Raw genomic sequence first — 18781 nt, 5'->3', positions numbered from 1 at the left:
CTGTCCTGTCATTTTTTGTCGTTAGAAAACAGTACTTAGTCCCTGTTCTGGGCACATGCCAGCGCTCAGGATACAGAGAAGTTGCCCAGTGACACAAAGCAATCCCTTGGTATTTATTTATAGGAAAATTTTGCTTTTTCAGTTTTGCTTTCAGGCAAGAAAATGGGAATTTAGAGGAGTATAACAACTGTGCCATGAATGGTTCTAAATATTAACTGACTCAGACTGCTTTTCTGTCTTCTGCAGATTCACAGGCAGGTATGGACCTAAGTAATCCCCAGGACCAGCCCACGGCTGCAGGTACGGTGCTGTGTGTTCTTTCACCCCTCTTGAGCCTTTTGAACGTAGATGGAGAGAAATGTATGAGCTGCAGCTTGTTTGGGTTCCAGAGACACGGGTGAGCATAGTCACCAATACGGAGATGGCAGTAAAGGTGAAAAGTGAATTCTAGAGTTGAAATGAAACTGTGGAAGTTCAATATAATATTGGAAAATGATGCAAAGAGGGGAAAAAAAGGTGGTATAATAGAAAAGGAAGCCTTGTCTGAAGAAAGCTGGAAGTTTTGATTAGGGAAGCAAGAATAATGTGATTTTTCTGGTTGACTGCATTTCTGAAAATATGAAAACAAAGCTCCTGTGTGAGTTGGGACAAGAGTTTTACTTCCTTGTTAATCCAAAAATAAAATGTTTTTCAGAACCAATGTAATATTTAGCTTGAGAAGGATTGGGTTGTTTACTATCCAACTGTTGTTAAATGATTTTAACAGCAATTTGACAATGTTGCTGTGAATTTTAAAAAGTCACAGGATTGTTGAAAGAAACCACTGTCAGTTTTTTTACAAAATACTGATCTAAAGTTGACAGAAACGTGCATAATATTGAGTTAGGCTGTAGTATGGATTTTATGAGAGAAGCTTTATTTGAAAACCTTCACGCAAATTTCACTGTAGTTAAAGATTTGGCTTTATTTCGGGGCAGAGAGGCTGGGATTTCTGCTAGGATTTCTGGGACATACTGCCTCCACAGTGATCAGCAGAAAACTTGCCGATCGTGTCGATGTTCAAAAGACACGTGTAAAACAAGCAGAGAAGTGCGACTGGGTTCAAAGAGGCTTCCGATTAAACGTGCTGGAGCGGTTTCCTGGCCTCAGGCCAGAATGATTAATATTTTGCCCAAAGCTGTGATTCCTTTTCCAGGCTCCGAAGCGCGAGCTCGCTTACCTGCCATCAGCAGTCCTCCTAATACAAGTGATGTATAGCGTTACATCGACTGGAAGTTGTTCCTGCTTTGTTGCCGTTCAGAACAATCTCCAGAATAGTTAAATCAGAGCAAAAGCTTCGGATTTAGTTCAAGGTGTGAGATCTGTGTGAGAGTTTGTGTATGACTTTGGGAAACAAACCCAACTCAACTTCAGCTGAGGCATCTTTAGGAAGAACGTTGTGAGCAACACTGGGAGTTTGCAGATACTCTAGGTAATCACTTGGAAATATTCCTGGAGGCTCGATGGTTAATTGTTGTGGGTTTTTTTTCAGAAGGACAGGAGGTTCTGACAGACTGTAATCTGAACAAATCCCAGGAAATGGAAAGTATGGATAGTGCAGAAGACATGAAGGAACACAATCAGCCTAATGAAGAAGCAGGAGGTAAAGTGGAGCTTGAATTCTGAAAAATAAGATGTATTGGGGCGGGGTTTATTAATCTGACTATGCAGTGAGAGTGATGAGGAAGCTTTTTGTGGCTCTCTGGTTTGCCTGCATGTCTGTGAAAGGAACGCCACTACCATTACAGTTTAGAGTGTTTTAACATGCTCTAAAGGAAGAGCATGTCTCCCATCAGGGAACCTCAGGGGCACCTTATAAAGGTCACTCACAGGGTTGATGAAACACGGCTGGCAACATAAAAAAGCACGTGCATACGTGAGCTCTTTTAGTGTGTTGTAGCATACAAATTCTCAAAAGTAGTTTGCCTATGACAAATGGGAGCGTGAGGACTGCACTTACAAATGTTTTTACTCTGATGCCTGAAAAATAACTTGGCAGTTCTGGGGTTTTTTTTGAAAGAAAGGACAAGTCACCCCAAATTCGTAGGACAACTCAGCCCTGTGGCGTTCAAAACTGTAGCCCTAATCCTCTGCTTTGTATGGTGGGTTGAACAGGAGCTTGGTCAGTTGACTGTTGTTTAATTTGAACAGTCAACCCTTCCCATACACCTCTGAAAGAAGGCACAGGTATGAACAAAATATTAAACCAATATGCACCATTTTTAACTTAAGCTGCCCTACATAAATGCATATTTCTGTGTATCTTTAAAAACTGCTAGGCCCTCTTTGCTTCATAGATAAAAGAAGCAGCTCCTGGACTCGGCAGTGTTCCAGGCCCTCGGAGTTCAGGGTCTGTGTATGTGACACAGACGTAGAGCAAGTGGCTCTGCATTTCTTCCTTGGTGTAGAAGCTCATCAACTGAAATCACAGCATTAATAAACATTCCTGCCAGTGAGCTGAGCGTGTTCATTTATGCCAGCTCTCAACCACAAACAGTGAAAAATGCTGCTTGGTAGAGGATGTGGTGTACGTACACTGGGGAAAAGACATACGCTGTGCTACCAGTTTCATGTTGCCTTTTAAGTACGGCATGTCCACGGCGCACAGCAGTGTCAAGACAAATTATGCCTGTGGCTTTGGTTAGGAGTTTTGAGGTAGCATTTACGTATCACATGAATCAAGTAAATCACTAAAGAATTGCCTCTGTTTGGGTTGCCCATGTAGCCTTGGCCGTTCCCTATAACGTAAACATGATGACTTCGGTATCTGCAGCTCCAGTGTCTAGAACTGCGCTGGTACCTGGCCTGTCTTGGCAGGTGATGGAGAGAGCGTGCAGATTTTCTGACCAACTGTGGGTGTCTGACTTAGGATGCAACGCCTCGTGTCCCCGGAGTAGCTGCTTCTCAGCAGGACCCCGTTTGTAGTCAGTGAAGGGTGGCTTAGTACAGATGGCTGTGGGGTAGAATCTAGCTTGGGCAGGCAAGTTCTGCTCGGCTTACCCTAAAAAGAGAAGTTTTTATCCACAGAACATGGAACGCTTGAGCCTTTTCTACACCTGGTGCATCTGGTCTCTCTTTCAGATCCCACAATAAAATATTCACAGCCATATTCTGGCTGTTTGTCCTGCCCTTAGGCCATTTCCGCTTCCTCTAGCTCACTTCTGCCTCTTCTTCCCCTGTGTCCCTGCCCTTTGCTCCCTCTGCTCACTAAGCTGCGGGCACAGGAAGCCAGGACAGGATTTCTTTCACAGACCCCTCCATACTGAGCATCCCAGAGGACTTGCCTCCGCTTCTACCCACCCTCCCCTTGCAGGAGCCCTGCCCATACCACTTGCAGGTGCTGTCTCATGGCATCTAGAAATCTTTTTTCAGTCCCTTGGCTGTCCGGTGTCCTTCAGTGCCACTTCTCAGGCTCTTTTCTGTGCATTTAAGTCAGGTACAGCTTAAACATTCACCAGAGAACGTTCATATTGATACTACTCTACTGTATCATTAGTTGCTTATATTGCTGCTGGTCTCTGAAAGTCTCTTTACGGTTTGTTCTGGAATGCAAATACTGAAAATTTCCATCTCAAAGATGATGCTATAAATATCCATCAACCATCAGGTCACTCTGACAGACTGCCTTACCATTAGAGCGTTCATTCGTGATGAAGTATGAACCTACTCGGTCCCCCAGTGCTCCAGTCCTTCACTGCGGAATGGATTGCGAGGAGAAAGGGGTTTGAAACGTTCAAAAGAGCTACAGCATCTCAAGTGCAAAATGGCACAAAATAAAATATAGATGTTGTGTTTACCTCGTTGCTTCACATACAGTTCTCTGCAGTCATTCTGATACCAGAAGCACAATAAATCTTCAATATTTAAGCATGCTGCGCTAGAACTCTGGGCTGGGCAAGTATCGGTAGATGCGTTTAAATTTGTTCCTAACGCCACCAGTTTGGTTGCTGTTGGATGCTGAAATTTAGAAGTAATCTTGGGTTTCCTGTCATGCCTCCTGCACCAATTGCAGGACAACAGTAGCAGCTAGTTAGTCAGTGAGCAGGCCTTGTGGGTCAATAACCATCTGTCTTGCTTCTAGATAAGTGAAACCACATTCTGACAACGCTGCCCTGGTGGGAGTGTTATCGTCTGGAGATCACTAAACCTGGTAAAAAATGAATATTATAGTCTTCTCCAGAATCACAGAACAGAAATAGCGTCAGTGCCAGTGACGGCTCTTGGGAAATGGATTATGTCCTGCCTACACCTGGAAAGTCTATCTGTTTTTACAAAAGAAAAGCTCTCTGGCACTTTTCCAGGAGTGATCGCTAATGCCCTCACCACATATCAAATTTTAAGAGAAATGATGACCCATGTTTATGTGGTTAATGAAATGCTAATTGTGGTATTGGTGATCCCTCCCTTCTGTGAGCAATTCCATGAACTATCCTCACCGTTCGTGGTCAATGATAGCCTGCAACACAGAAAACTCCTTAAATCCTCAACCCCGGCGTGATCCGTGCCCATGGGGTTTGTTCCATCTGCTGGAGGCCAGCGCAGGAACATGAGGTCACTGACTCAGAGTGAGAGCAAGCATTCGATAGCCTGTAACTAATTTGGTGGAGCTTTTTATGTTGGGTCTGCAGAAAGTGGTACAGTGGTGCTTTCAGAAGGCTGCAGAAATCTCATAAAGGCACTAAAACTCATGCATAGAGCTGAAATGTCTCGTAAGTGGGGCTCGTCTGGCATAAGAAAACTCACTTTTTCAGCAAACAATCCCAAATTTGCACTCCTCCGAGCGCATGCAAATGCACGGGCTGATGTGGTGTCCCATCTGCCGAAGGCGAGATGCCACTGGATGGAAATGATTCAACCTGTCCTATTCTACCCCCTTTAAAGGGGCTTCAACTCTGGCCATGGCTGAGGATAGTGCCAGCAATAAGGCGGAGGCTGTAGTAACATGTTAATTAATAGCTTGATGGAGAGCAAGGAAAAAAAAAAAGCAGGAACAAACCCCCTTTCTTTGCCCCAAGGGAATGGCAGCTGCATGCTGTGGTGCACATGCTGTGTGCTTGCCTGCAACCATAAAAATACACCGTTCCCATGGTGCTTCCTGTATCTAGTCTGAAGAGAGACAAGCGATGAGACAGAGAGGGGAGGAAGCACTTGATTTCCCTTGCTTCTTCATGCGCCCCCAACACCGATACCTTCGGTGGCCAACGTTGAAGGGTCCTTAATGTAAAAACGGAATACGCCCCATGGGAGTCGGTCGGGCACAAGTTTTTAATTACGCCTTAATTCCCTCCTCCGTCGAGGCGGACAACTTTTTTGGGTGTTATGAATGTTAGCTACCTTTCATGGTTGTGAAATAAAAAGAGATAGAAGCCACATTTGTGGTTTATGGATGCTAATTGCTGCTGCGTTTAGGTGTGCGAAGGGTGGCGGTTAAAAGGCTGGAGTGAGGCAGGAGAGGATGACAAACCCTCGCTTCGGCGCTTGCTGAGGTTCCCGTGGTGCTGCTAGCACACGCACTTATCTGCTTGAAAAGGAAGTGCCGTTTTTTATCAGAATATTACATCTCCCAAGCCCAGATCGAGCCCTACCGCTCATGGGACTCAGGGGTTATCTCACAACATCAGCAGTACTCTGCTGCAGAAGTTCACTTAACAGGGGATTTCTGTAAGTGTTAAAACCAGGCAAGGAGCCTGTGGCGCTCAACTGCGTCGGGTCTCTGCCCGGGTGGCTCTGCACGAACTGAAAGTCGCATCGGGAGCCTTATCGACAGAAGATCCTCTTGACTTTGTTTTAGCTCTTGTGCGGTGGGCAGCAGAAAGGCTGCCAAGCACGTTCGGTGACATCAACGCAGTGTCACCGCAGCCTGTGAATGATTGACATCAGCTTGGACTAGCCTGCACAGCGGGTAGCCCAGAGCGCCCAGGGCTGATAGAGCAACTCGGGTGCTCTGATTGCTCTGCGTGCAGTCAGACTGCAGCTGTTGCTTATCCTAACGAACCCGTTAGGTTGCTTTTGAGATACCCTGACTGCTGGTGTACGCTGTCGGAGAAGGCAAGGTCTGGAAGGAGAAGGGATGCACAGCGTTATTCATAGGTGATGGACTCCTTTCCGTAACTTTTTAAACTGCTTTTTTTCTTCACTTGTTCTACATGTATCTTGGATTCATACAAAATAATGCCTTGAAGTTAAAAGTGAGACAAATACTCCTTTGGCATCAAAATGAAATCTAGTCCAGGGTAGATAAGTTGTGGCGTGTTCCCTCCCTACACCATCCCCCCCCCAGCAGGAAATAAGTGAAGATGAAGAGAACGGCCCTAGGAACTCAAATCACGTGTCACTGTAGAAAATACTCCATTTTTAGCAATATGGGTTGGTGGAAAGGAAATCAGTTAATTAAGATGACTCATGTTTTGCCCCCAAACTAGGCTGTTCATTTGACACGAAGTGTGTGAGCTGCAGGGGCAGATTTGCTACTGTTGGTGCTGCTGGAAAGGTGTCGGAAAGCAGAAATAAATCCACAGGAGTCAAAGCTTTGCAGGAAGTTCCATGAGTGTTGGAAGCGATGAAGTTTGGTTTCCACTGGGGTTGTGTCTGGTTGCTGGCTGGTTTTTAGTTGAATTATACATAGTTTACATCACGTGCTTGACACCGCATCTTACTTCTGGTAGCTCAGGCTGGCTTTGCCCTGTTCTCAACGCCTTTTCCCATCGCTCTGCATGCAAGCGCTCCAGTTCTTGTCCTGGTTTTGCTCCTCTGCAGGAGCTGTTAGGAACTTGGTTTAACGTGGAGCTCAATTCTTTGTGTTGAACCGTCTTGCTGCACCTCCCCTGCGGAGCGTGCCACGCACCCTGCATGTTTCTGTGATGCAGGAGCACCACCTCCAGGAGTGATTCTGGGAGATGCAGGTCCTCCTCGGCCAGCTGTCGAGCAGTTGGAAAAGGGGAATCCTGAGAAGCTTTCCTCTCTGCCAGCTAGGACTGGATTTGGTGTACGGCTCCACGCGTTGCTAAGGGAACGCGGGGCAGATGCACATGCTTCCACAGGAGACCAGGCTAAAAGTTAAACACGAGTGTTTAATTATAAAAACCTCAGTTTGGAGAAAATGTGCTTGTAATCTAAAATTCAAGACTCAAAATCTAGGTTATTTACTACTGGGCATTTTTTCTTTTAGCTGTATCAAATCCATACGCTTGGTTTTGTGAAGATGATAGCATTCCAGGGTTTTGAGCAACATCTCAACCAGGCTCCTGTCTTCAGCTTATAGGTGTTAATATTCCATTGTATTTATCTCAGGTTTCCTGTCCTTCACATTGTTATATTACACGTTCTCTTCATCTTGTATTTTTCTGGTATCAAATATGAGCATATTGCCGTGTAAGAAAGACTTTAGGGCGATGAATTAAAGGCTGAACGACACTACGCGTCCAACTTCTCAGGTTTGAAGTTCATTTGAGAAAGCAGTTGACCAGAGATGATCATGCCTGAGTGGTCGTATTAGTAATAGGTCCCTTGATATAACTAATGAAGGCAATTATCTGAATTTAACATGTGGCCTTTTTCAGTCTGACTGTTGGGTCCAGATGTTCTCTGATTAACTGTCTAATTGAAGTCTGATTTAACGGTTGTGATTGTATCTGGCTTTCTGGACTTTAGGAATTGTAATTTTAGAAATGTGTTCTGTGAGTGATGTTATCTTAACTGTCACAGAAGGGAACAACTCGGCCAGTTTCATCTTTCTGTGCTCCTTTTTTGGGTTTTTTTAAGAGGGAGACTTGAAAGGCACCAATATTTGAAAGGAGAATGTTAACAGGTGTCATACACGAAACAAAATCCATCTGGGATGGCCTTTGGAGAATCTGTGGGCCCAGGGGTGTGGGAGGGCATTCCCTCTGATCCTCTGTGCAACACTGGGAGTGTTGGCAGTTGAGGAAAACCGGCAGCTATTGGCACTTTTTGAAATGGAAAAAATAGATGCCAGTAACAGTTTTAGCCTTGTACTAACCGTAGTTTTCTGGCCCCAGCCATATTCTCTCAGGTAATAGCCTTCTGCTTCCCCAAGTTCTGTCTGTAGCGTCAGTTAAATGCATTATTTTTCATTTCCTTCCCTAAACTGTGGCCTCGCGCTGGTGCTGCTCTGCAGTTGTCCTGCCTAACTCCAGCTCTGGTTGCGCTCAGTCTGGGGTCACGTGTTTTCGTTCCCGCTCTTTCTCTTGGTGTAACTTTAACACATTTTGGACAGGCTTTTGAACAAAGGTCCTAAAAAACCCACTAGGTCTGGGGTCACGTGTTTTCGTTCCCGCTCTTTCTCTTGGTGTAACTTTAACACATTTTGGACAAGCTTTTCAAAAATACCCACTAGATTATTATCAGGCAGAAATTGGTGATAGATGGGACCTGTCGGGTATGAAATCACACATTTACACAGGAATCTACATCTTTATAAGAAAAATCCTTATATTTGAATAAGATGCTTTAAGAACCAGTTACATAATTCGAGTTTCCTGGCTCGCATGAGCTTGGAGATGATGTATGTTGGTTGTTTTTATTTTTTTTTTCTTTGGCAATTAATTATACAACTAGATAAATTACACTGTGTTTTAATGATAGAAAGGCTGGTATTAATGAAGTAGAAAATACACATCCGAGTGCTTGGAAAATGATGCCTGGCTTGTGGGTTGTTGTTTTTTTTTTTTTCTTTCCAATTCTCAGTGCTGCATTTCAATTTGATTTGTTTCTATTTTTGTTTCAAGCCACAATAAAAACAAGGAACCTCATTACCATGGAGCATGCACTCCACAAAGGGGAATTAGGAAAGTTTCTCTCCTATTTTTAGCAGTGAAATTTCCACCAGGTGCATACTGCCCGGGTTCATTGAGGAATTACCACTCCCGGATGCTTCATACACAAGCTGAACAAAACACAGGCTGCAGAAATGCGTGCTGAGCAGCAGTACTAGGAAAACACTGGAAGGCACGAGGATAAAACCCAAACCAGTATGTCCAAGGAATACTTTTTAGTGCGTGAAGGAAGGGCAAATCGATGGATTTCCAGAGCACTTGAGGGCAAGAAGTACAGAACGTGGTACTTGGGCGTCTTAGCACGGAAGGAACGGCAATAAGGCACAAAATAGGAGCCCAGCGGGGGACTGCGCCCTATGTCTTCATTAGGCTGTTGCCACTGCTGTCTGGCTGACAGCTGATCCGGCTTCTAGGTGATGGCTTCTTCCTTTGTTGGCACACAATGATCGCCGCTGGTGTGAAACAGGGAGCTTGTCGCTGGAGTCAGGGGAAGAAACAGAGCCAGGTTGGGTCAGAAAGTCCTGGGCTCCTTTCCCTTCCCTAGAATTGCGACCTGCCGTGGTGTGGAAGACAGGGAGGGAAGTTGCCTTATCACTGACCGGGCTGCCTCTATTTAAAAATAAAAACCTCATGTTGCTGTTGTGTCCCTTCACGTTTTACAGCACCCCATTACCTTACAGTCTCCACATTTTCATTATATACATATGTCGCGTGTGATTGTTTTTTTCTGGGTACTTAAGGAAAAACTTAGGTATAGCGTTGATATTTGAATTTTTTTCCTGCAAGTTTACAATTTTGATGAAATGTACCGCAAAACCCTCTTTGGTCGCCAAGGAGCGCGGGTGTTTCTGAATTCGTGACCTATCTTCCCCCACAGCGCATTAATTCCAGCGTAGAGGTGTTTTTCATAAACCTGCAGGATTCTGACTTCGGTTTGGAAACTCCACTGACTTTTTCAGTTTCGCCGTGTCTGTCTGTTCTGTTTGTAGCCGGTTTAGGCGAAGGAATCTCGCCTTCCGGGAGGCGCTCAACTCTGGCGGGTGTACGCCAGGTTTTGGGTTAACGCCGCTGTTTCTGGGGACAGTCTGCGGAGGGAAGAGCGATGAATCCTCAGTTAATACCTGTCAAACCCAGGTAGTCACCAGAACCCTTCAGTATGCACACGTATGGACTCCCTTCTTGTTCTTCGGCATCTGAATCCTATTAACAGCTGTCAAAACCTGGTAAACTATTTATATGCTTTCACAATTTGTTTAATTGGATAGTTAGGAAATGGCATACAAGAAAAGCTTTTCTTTTTTCTTTTTTTGCTTTAGTCTGGCTGAACATCTGTAGCATTAGGGGCTCATTATCTCTGAATTGGCATAGCAAATCAGCAGCATCATTAAAATGCCACATTAAGATGATTAAGTTTCTTTGTTATCCAGTTGACTTTTTGCATGTGCCGAGGATTTCACGATTATGACCCCGCTCCTTGTAAAACACTTGAGCAACATCGCCCTTTTGTGCCGTTGTCTTTAATAGCTTCTGGGTTTTATTCTTTGTGCTTTTTGTAACGCTACTGGCAAACTTTGCTTAACAACAGTACAAACCTCGCGTTCTTGTCTTTATATTTGATGCCGAGGTCCTGGATTAAATATAGGAACTGGGGAGTTTTCCTGCCGAGACTTCCTCCTAGAGAGAATAGCTAAGGTAACGCCGAAGCTTGTCCTGATTGTTGGCTGCTGTTGACTTCTTTTCTTGTTCATGCCTTCACAGAACGTACACAAGCACTGTTCCTGTGGTGACTCAGTCTGAAGTTACCACCCCAGCTTTATTTTGGATTTTTTCCAGAACCCATTGTTTTTACAGTGTTGCAGGTGAAACAAAAATATTACTCTGGAGTATGTCTTTCATCTTGTAATCGTCTCCCCAGGAAATGAAACCGTGTGCATCAGCCTTAACACATCACACTGGTACTTTGTTGGGTGAAATCTGCAGCATTTGTTTCTGCAGAGTGAATTAACCTCATGAACTGCCTCAAGAAAAATACTCGCCTGGGTTGGGCACCATGAATGGGGTTTTTTTCCCCTCTTACAACCTCTTTCCTAAGCGTAGAAGAGATGATAGCACTTCTTTGTTTTCAACTGGGGGAACCTTGTTAGCCTTGTTAGGGAGAATTGTGTTTTTCCTCAGTCAAATTTCCCTTTTCTACTGGAAGTTACAACCACCTTCCGCTTGGTTGAGGCAGACCAGCCTGGAAACTCCCTGATCTCATTAAAATGTGTTGATATGATTTTAAAGTGACAGAAACCTTTCCACGCAGCTGCCAATCTCCTGATCTCACAGTATTCCCTCTGCATGCCAGGACACAGAGCGAAAGTCAGGGCTGAGAAAGGAATTTGGTTGCTTCAGACCTCTATAGCCACCCAGTTAATTTTAGGGTGAGCGCTGCTGAAATGTCTTCTCCTCAGCCTGCTTTGTACCAAAGCTTTCTCCTGTATTGCTGTCAGGAGGGCTGAGTAGGCTCTAAACAATAACAGCTGCCTTAGGACAGAAAAATTCCAACCCTTCTAACACTTATTTGGTTTAAAAAAGCCTCTTCCCTCGTGGCTTCTGCTGTCTGTTGTTCTCAGTCATCGGGAGGTGAATTTTTCCGTTGAGGTTCTTCAAATACTTCCCTGCAAAGTGCAAAGCACTCGAGCTTTGGTGGGATCTCGCTGCCAGCTGGAGCGGCGGCGACGTTTGGTGGGGGAGGCCGGGGTGGAAAAGCCTTGCTCAGAACTCAGGTGCATCCTTCTCCGGGGCTGTAAGAAAACACCAGCATTGCGAGCAGTCGGCATGCGATGTGGAAAATGCAGAGGTAATTATTTTCCGCGGTGGAACCATAGGATGGCTTGCCCAGTTTGTGCCAGTCAGCAAGTGCTTGCCATGGGGGACTCAAACCAGCCTTCGTGCCGTGCACGAGCACGGGCACAGCTCTGTAAATAGTGAAAAGCTGCGAGCCACGGACTTGGGGTGAGAAACAGTAGAAAAGGGTAAGAGAAGTCTTCTCCGTTGGAGGTTACAACTCGTCCTCCACTGCTAAGCGACTGCATTTGATGCAGACAGAAGGTGAGACGTTAAGTAGAAAGTGGGAATTGAAATTGTTTCCGAAAGTACCAGCAAGGTGCAGCTGCGCTGCGTACTTCCTTTTACCGTGCTGTGCAGGATGTAGCAAATTATTTTGGAGCTGCCTCCTGAGAGGGGGAAAAAACCCAACCAGCCAACATTTCTTTTTTTCCTGCTGAAAGCTGCTTTCAGCAACTGGCAATAATTTTTCCTTTAGAGTGATGGAAACGGATGCATAAACTAATTTTGAAGGAATCTGGGTAGCAGGATCGCCCTCGCACCCTCAGGCATGACGTTGGCAGCAGAAGGTGCTGGCAGAGGAACACCCTGTTTTGGTGGAGGTAGGAATCGCTGGGATGTGAAGCAGAGCTGGTCCCGAAGAAGGTGCGGAGGGAAATGGCCCATTTGTAGGTGAATTCAGACCTCCCTGTGACCCTCTGAGCGAGCCCCCAAACCAGCGTGAGCTCCTCTGGGACTGGGGCAGTCAGTCCCGATACCAAACTCTAAAATATGTCTAAGGTAGGAGGATAAAACCCCACAAAACGGGGGGAAAAAAGCCATCCTTCTGCAGATATCATCGTCTAGGGAGAGCACCAAGAGGACCCTCGGAGTTTTCCACCTGCTGTGGGTTCTTGCAGAGGATGAAGAAATGATCACCCACCTGATTCTTCCACCTCACTTCAACCCAAAGCGGGGTAGATTGGCTGGGCTTAGTGCAAGCGTTTAGGGTAGAGGAGTGATTTTTATCACGAAAATATGGTTGAAAAATTTGATTTCGTGAAAGCATTGGTTGCCAGATCTTTATTTTTCAGCACTGCTTTTATGTTGCCACCTCATTTTCGCCGTCACCCATTGTTTGTTCTCGGCAATTGATGTGGTTTATTACTCAGAACCAGAGCTAATACATATTCAGCAGTCCACGTTCTGTACTTTGGAGAAAGGACAAGTGATTAAGTGCCATATTTAACTGTCTAATCCTCAGGTTGAGAGAGGAGCAGGTGGCCACGAGAACAATACTTTCAAACAGGAAACTCTGTTATCTCTTAGTGCTTTTCTTCACTTGGTAGCTTGAGGCATAACTTGGGTTTTAGCTGTGGCCGAGCTCTTGTTTAGATGGAAAAGCCAGCTTTAAGCAGGAAAAAAGCTGTCCAGTCCGTTAGTATGGATTTTAATGCTGAAGTTAATGTTGCTGAATCTCCTTTCCACTATTAAGTTGGGAATCAACAGGTGTTTATACAGTGTGACCGGTTTGCTTCTATTTTTATATGGTAGCATTACTGTTAGTCGGTTATTAGCTGCTTGTGACGTTCTCCTCTCATCATGAAACTGGAATCATTTAAGGCAACACCTTTGGTTTTCTCTGGACGTGGCTTCAGGGCCAGGAACCCATTCAGAAGCCGTGGATGCTGGTCTTCAGGGAGCTTTGGGTTCTTTGCTGCATGCGCCTAACGTCTTTGGACAAATCTTGTAACATTTCTGGGATACAATAATTTACCAGGAAATCTTTGCCCTGCCTCTGCTAGTTTTACCCACAGTAACCTTATGATACAGGTGTCGAGATTATTGGATGCTCCTCACACATTACAGATCTTGGGATAAAAATGTCAATTGGCAAGTGAAAATTAAGATTATTGATTAGTCTTAACCGATGACAATCCATGCCATCGGAGCATTGGAAGGCTTATACTGGATCAGGCATATTTCTTAGGCATGTTCCAAGTACCAGAGAATCCAGGGGAAGATACAAGTATCCTTTTTAATCTGTGTCTGTCTGTATTTCCAATTCACAGGAACAGCCTGGGACACTCACTTCTATAGGCTAGTTGTGGGAATAAGTATTTTCTTTTGAATCCCAAATAGTACCCTGTAATTGTAAAAGTTTGTACTATATTCTGCTTATACAGTCTGTAGAAGGAAATTATTCATCCAAGGTAATTAACAGGCAGGTCAATATTTCTAAAGGTTCTGTATCAACTGTATGTGACCCGTGAAGATTCATGTCTCCGCTGCGTTACTTCATCTGTGGGTGTTTATTTAAACTTTTGGGAAGATTGATAATGTAATTTGGCATAATTTTTGGTGAGTTTTTTTCCTAAGATACTTCATTTGCCTGAAATGAGCACTTTTTCACTTTTGTCCTTTGTTTTACCTGCAGATGATGTGGTTAAAGTGAAAGGTGAATACAGTGAAAGAGAGGAGAGTGCTTTAAGTTCAGAGCCTATGGAAAACCCGGAAGAATCTGAAATGCCTTACACCTATCCCAGAGAATATAACGAATATGAAAGCCTTAAACTGGAAAGACATTCTGGTTCATATGACAACGTCAGGCCAGCTAGTGGAAAAATGAATTGTGATATCTGTGGATTAGCCTGCATTAGCCTCAATGTCTTGATGGTTCATAAGCGTAGCCACACCGGTAAATATCGCTATGTTATTCTTGTAAGAGCTGGATGCTGGAAGGATGATAATTTGTAATTTAGGTTATTTATTTAAAAAAAAAAAAGGGTACCAAACCCAGGATTTCCGTGTTCTGTCCTTGACGCCACATGTGATCTCTAGCAAGTTACTCACTTTTCTGTGCCTCACTTTACCCACCTTTCTTCTTATCAGGACTGAATATAACTAGAAGCATGTTTGTGAGGCATTTTAAGAATTTTGGATGAAAGGCACTATGTAATGTAAGGATTTCAGGCACAAAACACGGGTTAGATTGGTTTTGTGCTGCCGTTTCCAGTCTGTGTGTGCATTTCTCTCTGTGCTCTACTTTGGCAACAAACCAGTGAGCATCTTGGGTTTCGACCTGCAGTAAGATAAGACCTGTTTGGGTTTTTTTTCCTCTTTTTCTAAAAATTGCTAGCTTGTTGGAATCCACCTCCTCCAGACCCCTTATTTCCATGGAAAAACTGTACGAGTGTTTTCCATAGTTGAACGTACGTTACGAGAAGCTCTGACACCAGAGCTGCATGTAACTCCCACTGAAGTCAACGGAAGGGCTGTGTGTGTTTCTATAGAAAGAAATTGATCCAGTATCTCATACTTTCCTCTTCCAAAAAGGAAAGGGTATGAGGATAGCATGATACCCACATAACCATTAAATGTCCTTTTTTGTATGTCATTTTAAGGTGAACGGCCATTCCAGTGTAATCAGTGCGGAGCTTCCTTTACTCAGAAGGGTAACCTCCTCCGCCACATTAAACTACATACAGGGGAAAAACCTTTTAAATGTCATCTTTGCAGTTATGCCTGCCAAAGGAGGGATGCGCTAACAGGTCACTTAAGGACACATTCTGGTAAGTGACTTCAGAGACACTTCATGTGTTTAGATGTGTGTCACTAGGACACTGGGCGTGGAAAAGAGAGGCAGCCAGCACAGTTGGCTCGGCCGGTCTAGTTTTGAAGAGTTGGCGAATAGCAGTGACCGCTCACTCCGCCCGCTCTGCTCACGGGACCAACTCGGGACTCGGCTCCGCTTTTAACGCAGGAAGGAGGGCACAGGGAAACACGCTGTCACAGCCGTGTGCCGTGAGAAACATCAATACCTGCTGGCACAAAATAGCTCCTTGGTGTTTTCCAGTGAGTGCAGCTAGCTCCAGCAAGCCCTGAATTTGAGGAGCAGCGCAAAGACGTGCTTTGCTGGGATTTCCTTCTGTCCCTGTCCTGAGCTGTTAGGCGAGCCCTAGGAGCATGACCCAGGAGAGCGGGACTCTTGCCGGTTAACACCTCGCTGTTGTGTAGTGCCTTTCATCTGAATGTCTTAACATGCTCAACAAGTGGTTTTTCTCAAGACTGGCAGGGAGTTGCACCCCTTTCACAGACGGGCGAAACGGAGGCACAGAACGACAAGCCAGGCATAAATTGCTGAACCTTAGTTCCCCCAGATCTGCAAGAGCCAGGCTGTGCTTACTCACGGCTTATGTGTATTCTGTGGTAGAGGGGCCTAGAAAGAAAACACTTATTCTGAACAACAGATGTTATCTCTGCACTGCACTTTACAGGGGAAAAAAAAAGTCCAACCTCACAAAGAATCAAAGTCAAAAACGTGATTATCTGACATGGATAAACGAGGTTCTGATTTAATCAAGACCCAGCGCGGTGGTGGTGACTGTCCCCCACCAGCACAATGCTAAACACACCACACTTCAAACACACAGTGTGGTTGTTGGGACCCAAGTTTTATGAAGAGCTGGCTTATTAAACAGCCTGAAGAACATCTCTTCCAGTGAATCGGGTGAAGAGGGGAAGAACTGCGTGAGAAGTAGGGAGTACAGTCCTTTTGCATAGTACGTGATGCAAGGCTGGTTATAGTTGTGCTGTACAGGGATGACACTTTGCCTGGGTGTGTTGGAGGATGCCTGTTCACCAAACAGTCATGAGACAATTCAGGAAGCGCTTCCATTCCTTGTGCGTGTGGCACCGGGAAAGGCTGTGTGGATATCTTGAGTTTCCAACAGGTTTCCTTTAGCTCAGATGCCTCAGGAACATAATTCACTTGACAGTAAGTGCCTTTGGAAATTAAATGAACCTCAAGTATGGTTTTGGGGGTGGTTTAGCTCCACCAGTTTCATGAAAGCCTTGACAAGTTCTGTGTAGACAGGACTAGGTCAGGCAGTGAGGACAGTGGCAGTCCCGGATTAGCAGCAGTGTATCTTCCCTAGGGAAGAAGAGCCGACAGCCAGAGCAGGGCTCTAGGAACCCGAGCTCCTGGGAACAGTGTCTAATTGTAAGTCCTCATCTTTCCTGGTGCTCAGCCTGGGGGGTGAAGAGGAGCTCTCTGTCGGGTGGGTTCCGCCCGTACGTAACCCCAATTTTGTGGTGATTACAGTGCTCATAAGCTTAAGAGAAATTGAAAGCATTCTCCATCAGCTGCACGTGTGCTGGTAGTAACTATGCACTTGCACGCCGGGGAGACAGTGCTTTAGTAGTCTCTTGTGGTTGTTTTATACCGCGCTCTTATTTTTCTAGTGGAGAAGCCGTACAAATGTGAGTTTTGCGGAAGGAGCTACAAGCAAAGGAGCTCATTAGAGGAGCACAAGGAGCGGTGCCGTACCTACTTGCAGAACGCTGGCATGTGCGAGGCTGGTGAGTTTATCACGTTACAGTGGTTTTGGTACGTTATAATGCTTAAAAGAGGGCACCTGGTGAGCTGCGAACTCCCAGCCTGAGGACAGTTTTACTGCAATGGTTTTCAGTAACTAAGGGGCTGTAACATCTTATAAAGGGGACTGGTTCACTACATCCCTCAGGCAACTAGTTCAAGAATGCTTTTATTTTAATCACTTCTTTATTTCACAGTTACTCTGAGTAAAACATCTAAAGTACCTTGTACATGGCATTTCTGTAGGTGACGCTCACAGTAAGTTATTCCTACGCTGATGCTATTAGGGGGCTTATTTTATTGGATGAGTTGATGCCCGTGGTTGTTGCTGACAGCTGTTCACCTGTCTCGGTCCGTTTGGTGCTTCCTTTTCTTTAGAATAAGAACAGTTGGTCGGAATTGGTTAGAATTTGCAGAAGTTTTTGTGGCCTGGAAATGGGGTGGTATCTCAAAGATCACTGGTAAATGGAGCTTAGGAGGCAGTGAGGGACTTGGGTATAGAGCTGGCTTTGGAAATGGCTGAAGGGAAAATGCATCAAAACACAGTTTTTCTTATTTTCATAGAATCATGGAATCCCAGACTGGTTTGGGTGGGAAGGGACCTTAAAGCCCACCCAGTGCCACCCCCTGCCATGGGCAGGGACACTTTCCATAGACCAGGTTGCTCCAAGCCTCATCCAGCCTGGCCTTGGACACTTCCAGGGATGGGGCATCCACAGCGTCTCTGGGCAACCTGTCCCGGTGCCTTTTCCTTGTCCTGGTCTCAGTGCCGCAGCTCTGAAAACACTTTGGTGAAAAAGCAACGAAATGAACTTGTGTGATTTAAGTCCCACAATACACCAGTATCCCAGGAAAGAATTACTTTTCCCAGAGTCAGGGAGTGGTGGTCACTTCCCACAAGATGATACGACGAATCTGTAGCAGAGCCAAGGCTGCAGTTGCGGAATTCAGGTTCCTATTCTTTTCCAGTGCAGGCTTAAAAAAACCAAGCAATAACTTTAAGGACCTGAGCTTCCTAGTTTTGATTGTGATTTTTCAAATAGAATTTTCTTGTCAAGGAAAAGGTTAAACTGAGTTTTCAGAGCAGAAAGCTAAAGTGTACAAGTAGAGAGATGACACTGTTTATCAAGACCCTTTAATAACTAAAAAAGACACTCTGGATTTAGTGATATGATTATGAATTGATGATTCTGCAGGGATCATCACAAACCAGGCCCAAAAACCGGTGTGAAGCCCCGTTGGTATATGATGGTAACTGTTGGTGCAAGTGTCCTTGCCCTCTGCAGGGTGAGTAGGTTGGTGTCTCAGGCTTTATGACACATGCACACCCAAAAACTGCCATAAAGATACGATGATTTCACACACAGTTTTATGGTTTTTCGTGAGCTGTCCTTTCAGCAGATGACATGGGGTTTTAAGCATTAGTAAAGGTAAGTGGTTATCAGAATGTCAGCAAGTTTTCGTTTCCATGAGAACCCGTACATACTGTAACTGTGGTTTGATGTTACAGTACATACTCCCATGATGGCAATCACTGAGATGTCCACCACGTGAAAATGGAAAACATGATACCTACTCTAGAGTTCTGCTTTGAATTGAGTCTCAGGGTTTATATTCGTTTCAGAAGAGCAACATTTCACTTATCCAGAACCTGCTATGCAGTGCTTGAGTGCAGTAGCACGGCATGCCTTAAACTGGTCACAGGGGAAACGCCTGTTTCCAGCACGCCGTGCCGCGGCTCTACCCGGGGCCTTTAAGGCCT

The 18781-nt window shown here is 45.0% G+C and overlaps 1 protein-coding gene across 1 annotated transcript in view; it reads left to right on the top strand.

The window, feature by feature from the left end:
• The first annotated feature begins 260 nt into the window (after window positions 1-260).
• The window catches only part of IKZF3 (IKAROS family zinc finger 3 (Aiolos)), a 29016-nt gene continuing 10495 nt past the window's right edge, over window positions 261-18781 (top strand). The window contains exons 1-5 of the mRNA XM_010149058.1: window positions 261-300; window positions 1532-1642; window positions 14080-14340; window positions 15047-15214; window positions 16887-17003. Coding sequence (XP_010147360.1) covers window positions 261-300; window positions 1532-1642; window positions 14080-14340; window positions 15047-15214; window positions 16887-17003 — 697 coding nt within the window. The remainder of the gene's footprint in view (window positions 301-1531; window positions 1643-14079; window positions 14341-15046; window positions 15215-16886; window positions 17004-18781) is intronic.

Source organism: Eurypyga helias, unplaced genomic scaffold (genome assembly GCF_000690775.1).
Source record: "Eurypyga helias isolate BGI_N326 unplaced genomic scaffold, ASM69077v1 scaffold32463, whole genome shotgun sequence".
In the NCBI taxonomy this organism is placed as follows: domain Eukaryota; kingdom Metazoa; phylum Chordata; class Aves; order Eurypygiformes; family Eurypygidae; genus Eurypyga; species Eurypyga helias.
The sequence above is the reverse complement of the archived record's forward strand: the minus strand, read 5'-3'. Positions and strand labels throughout refer to the sequence as shown.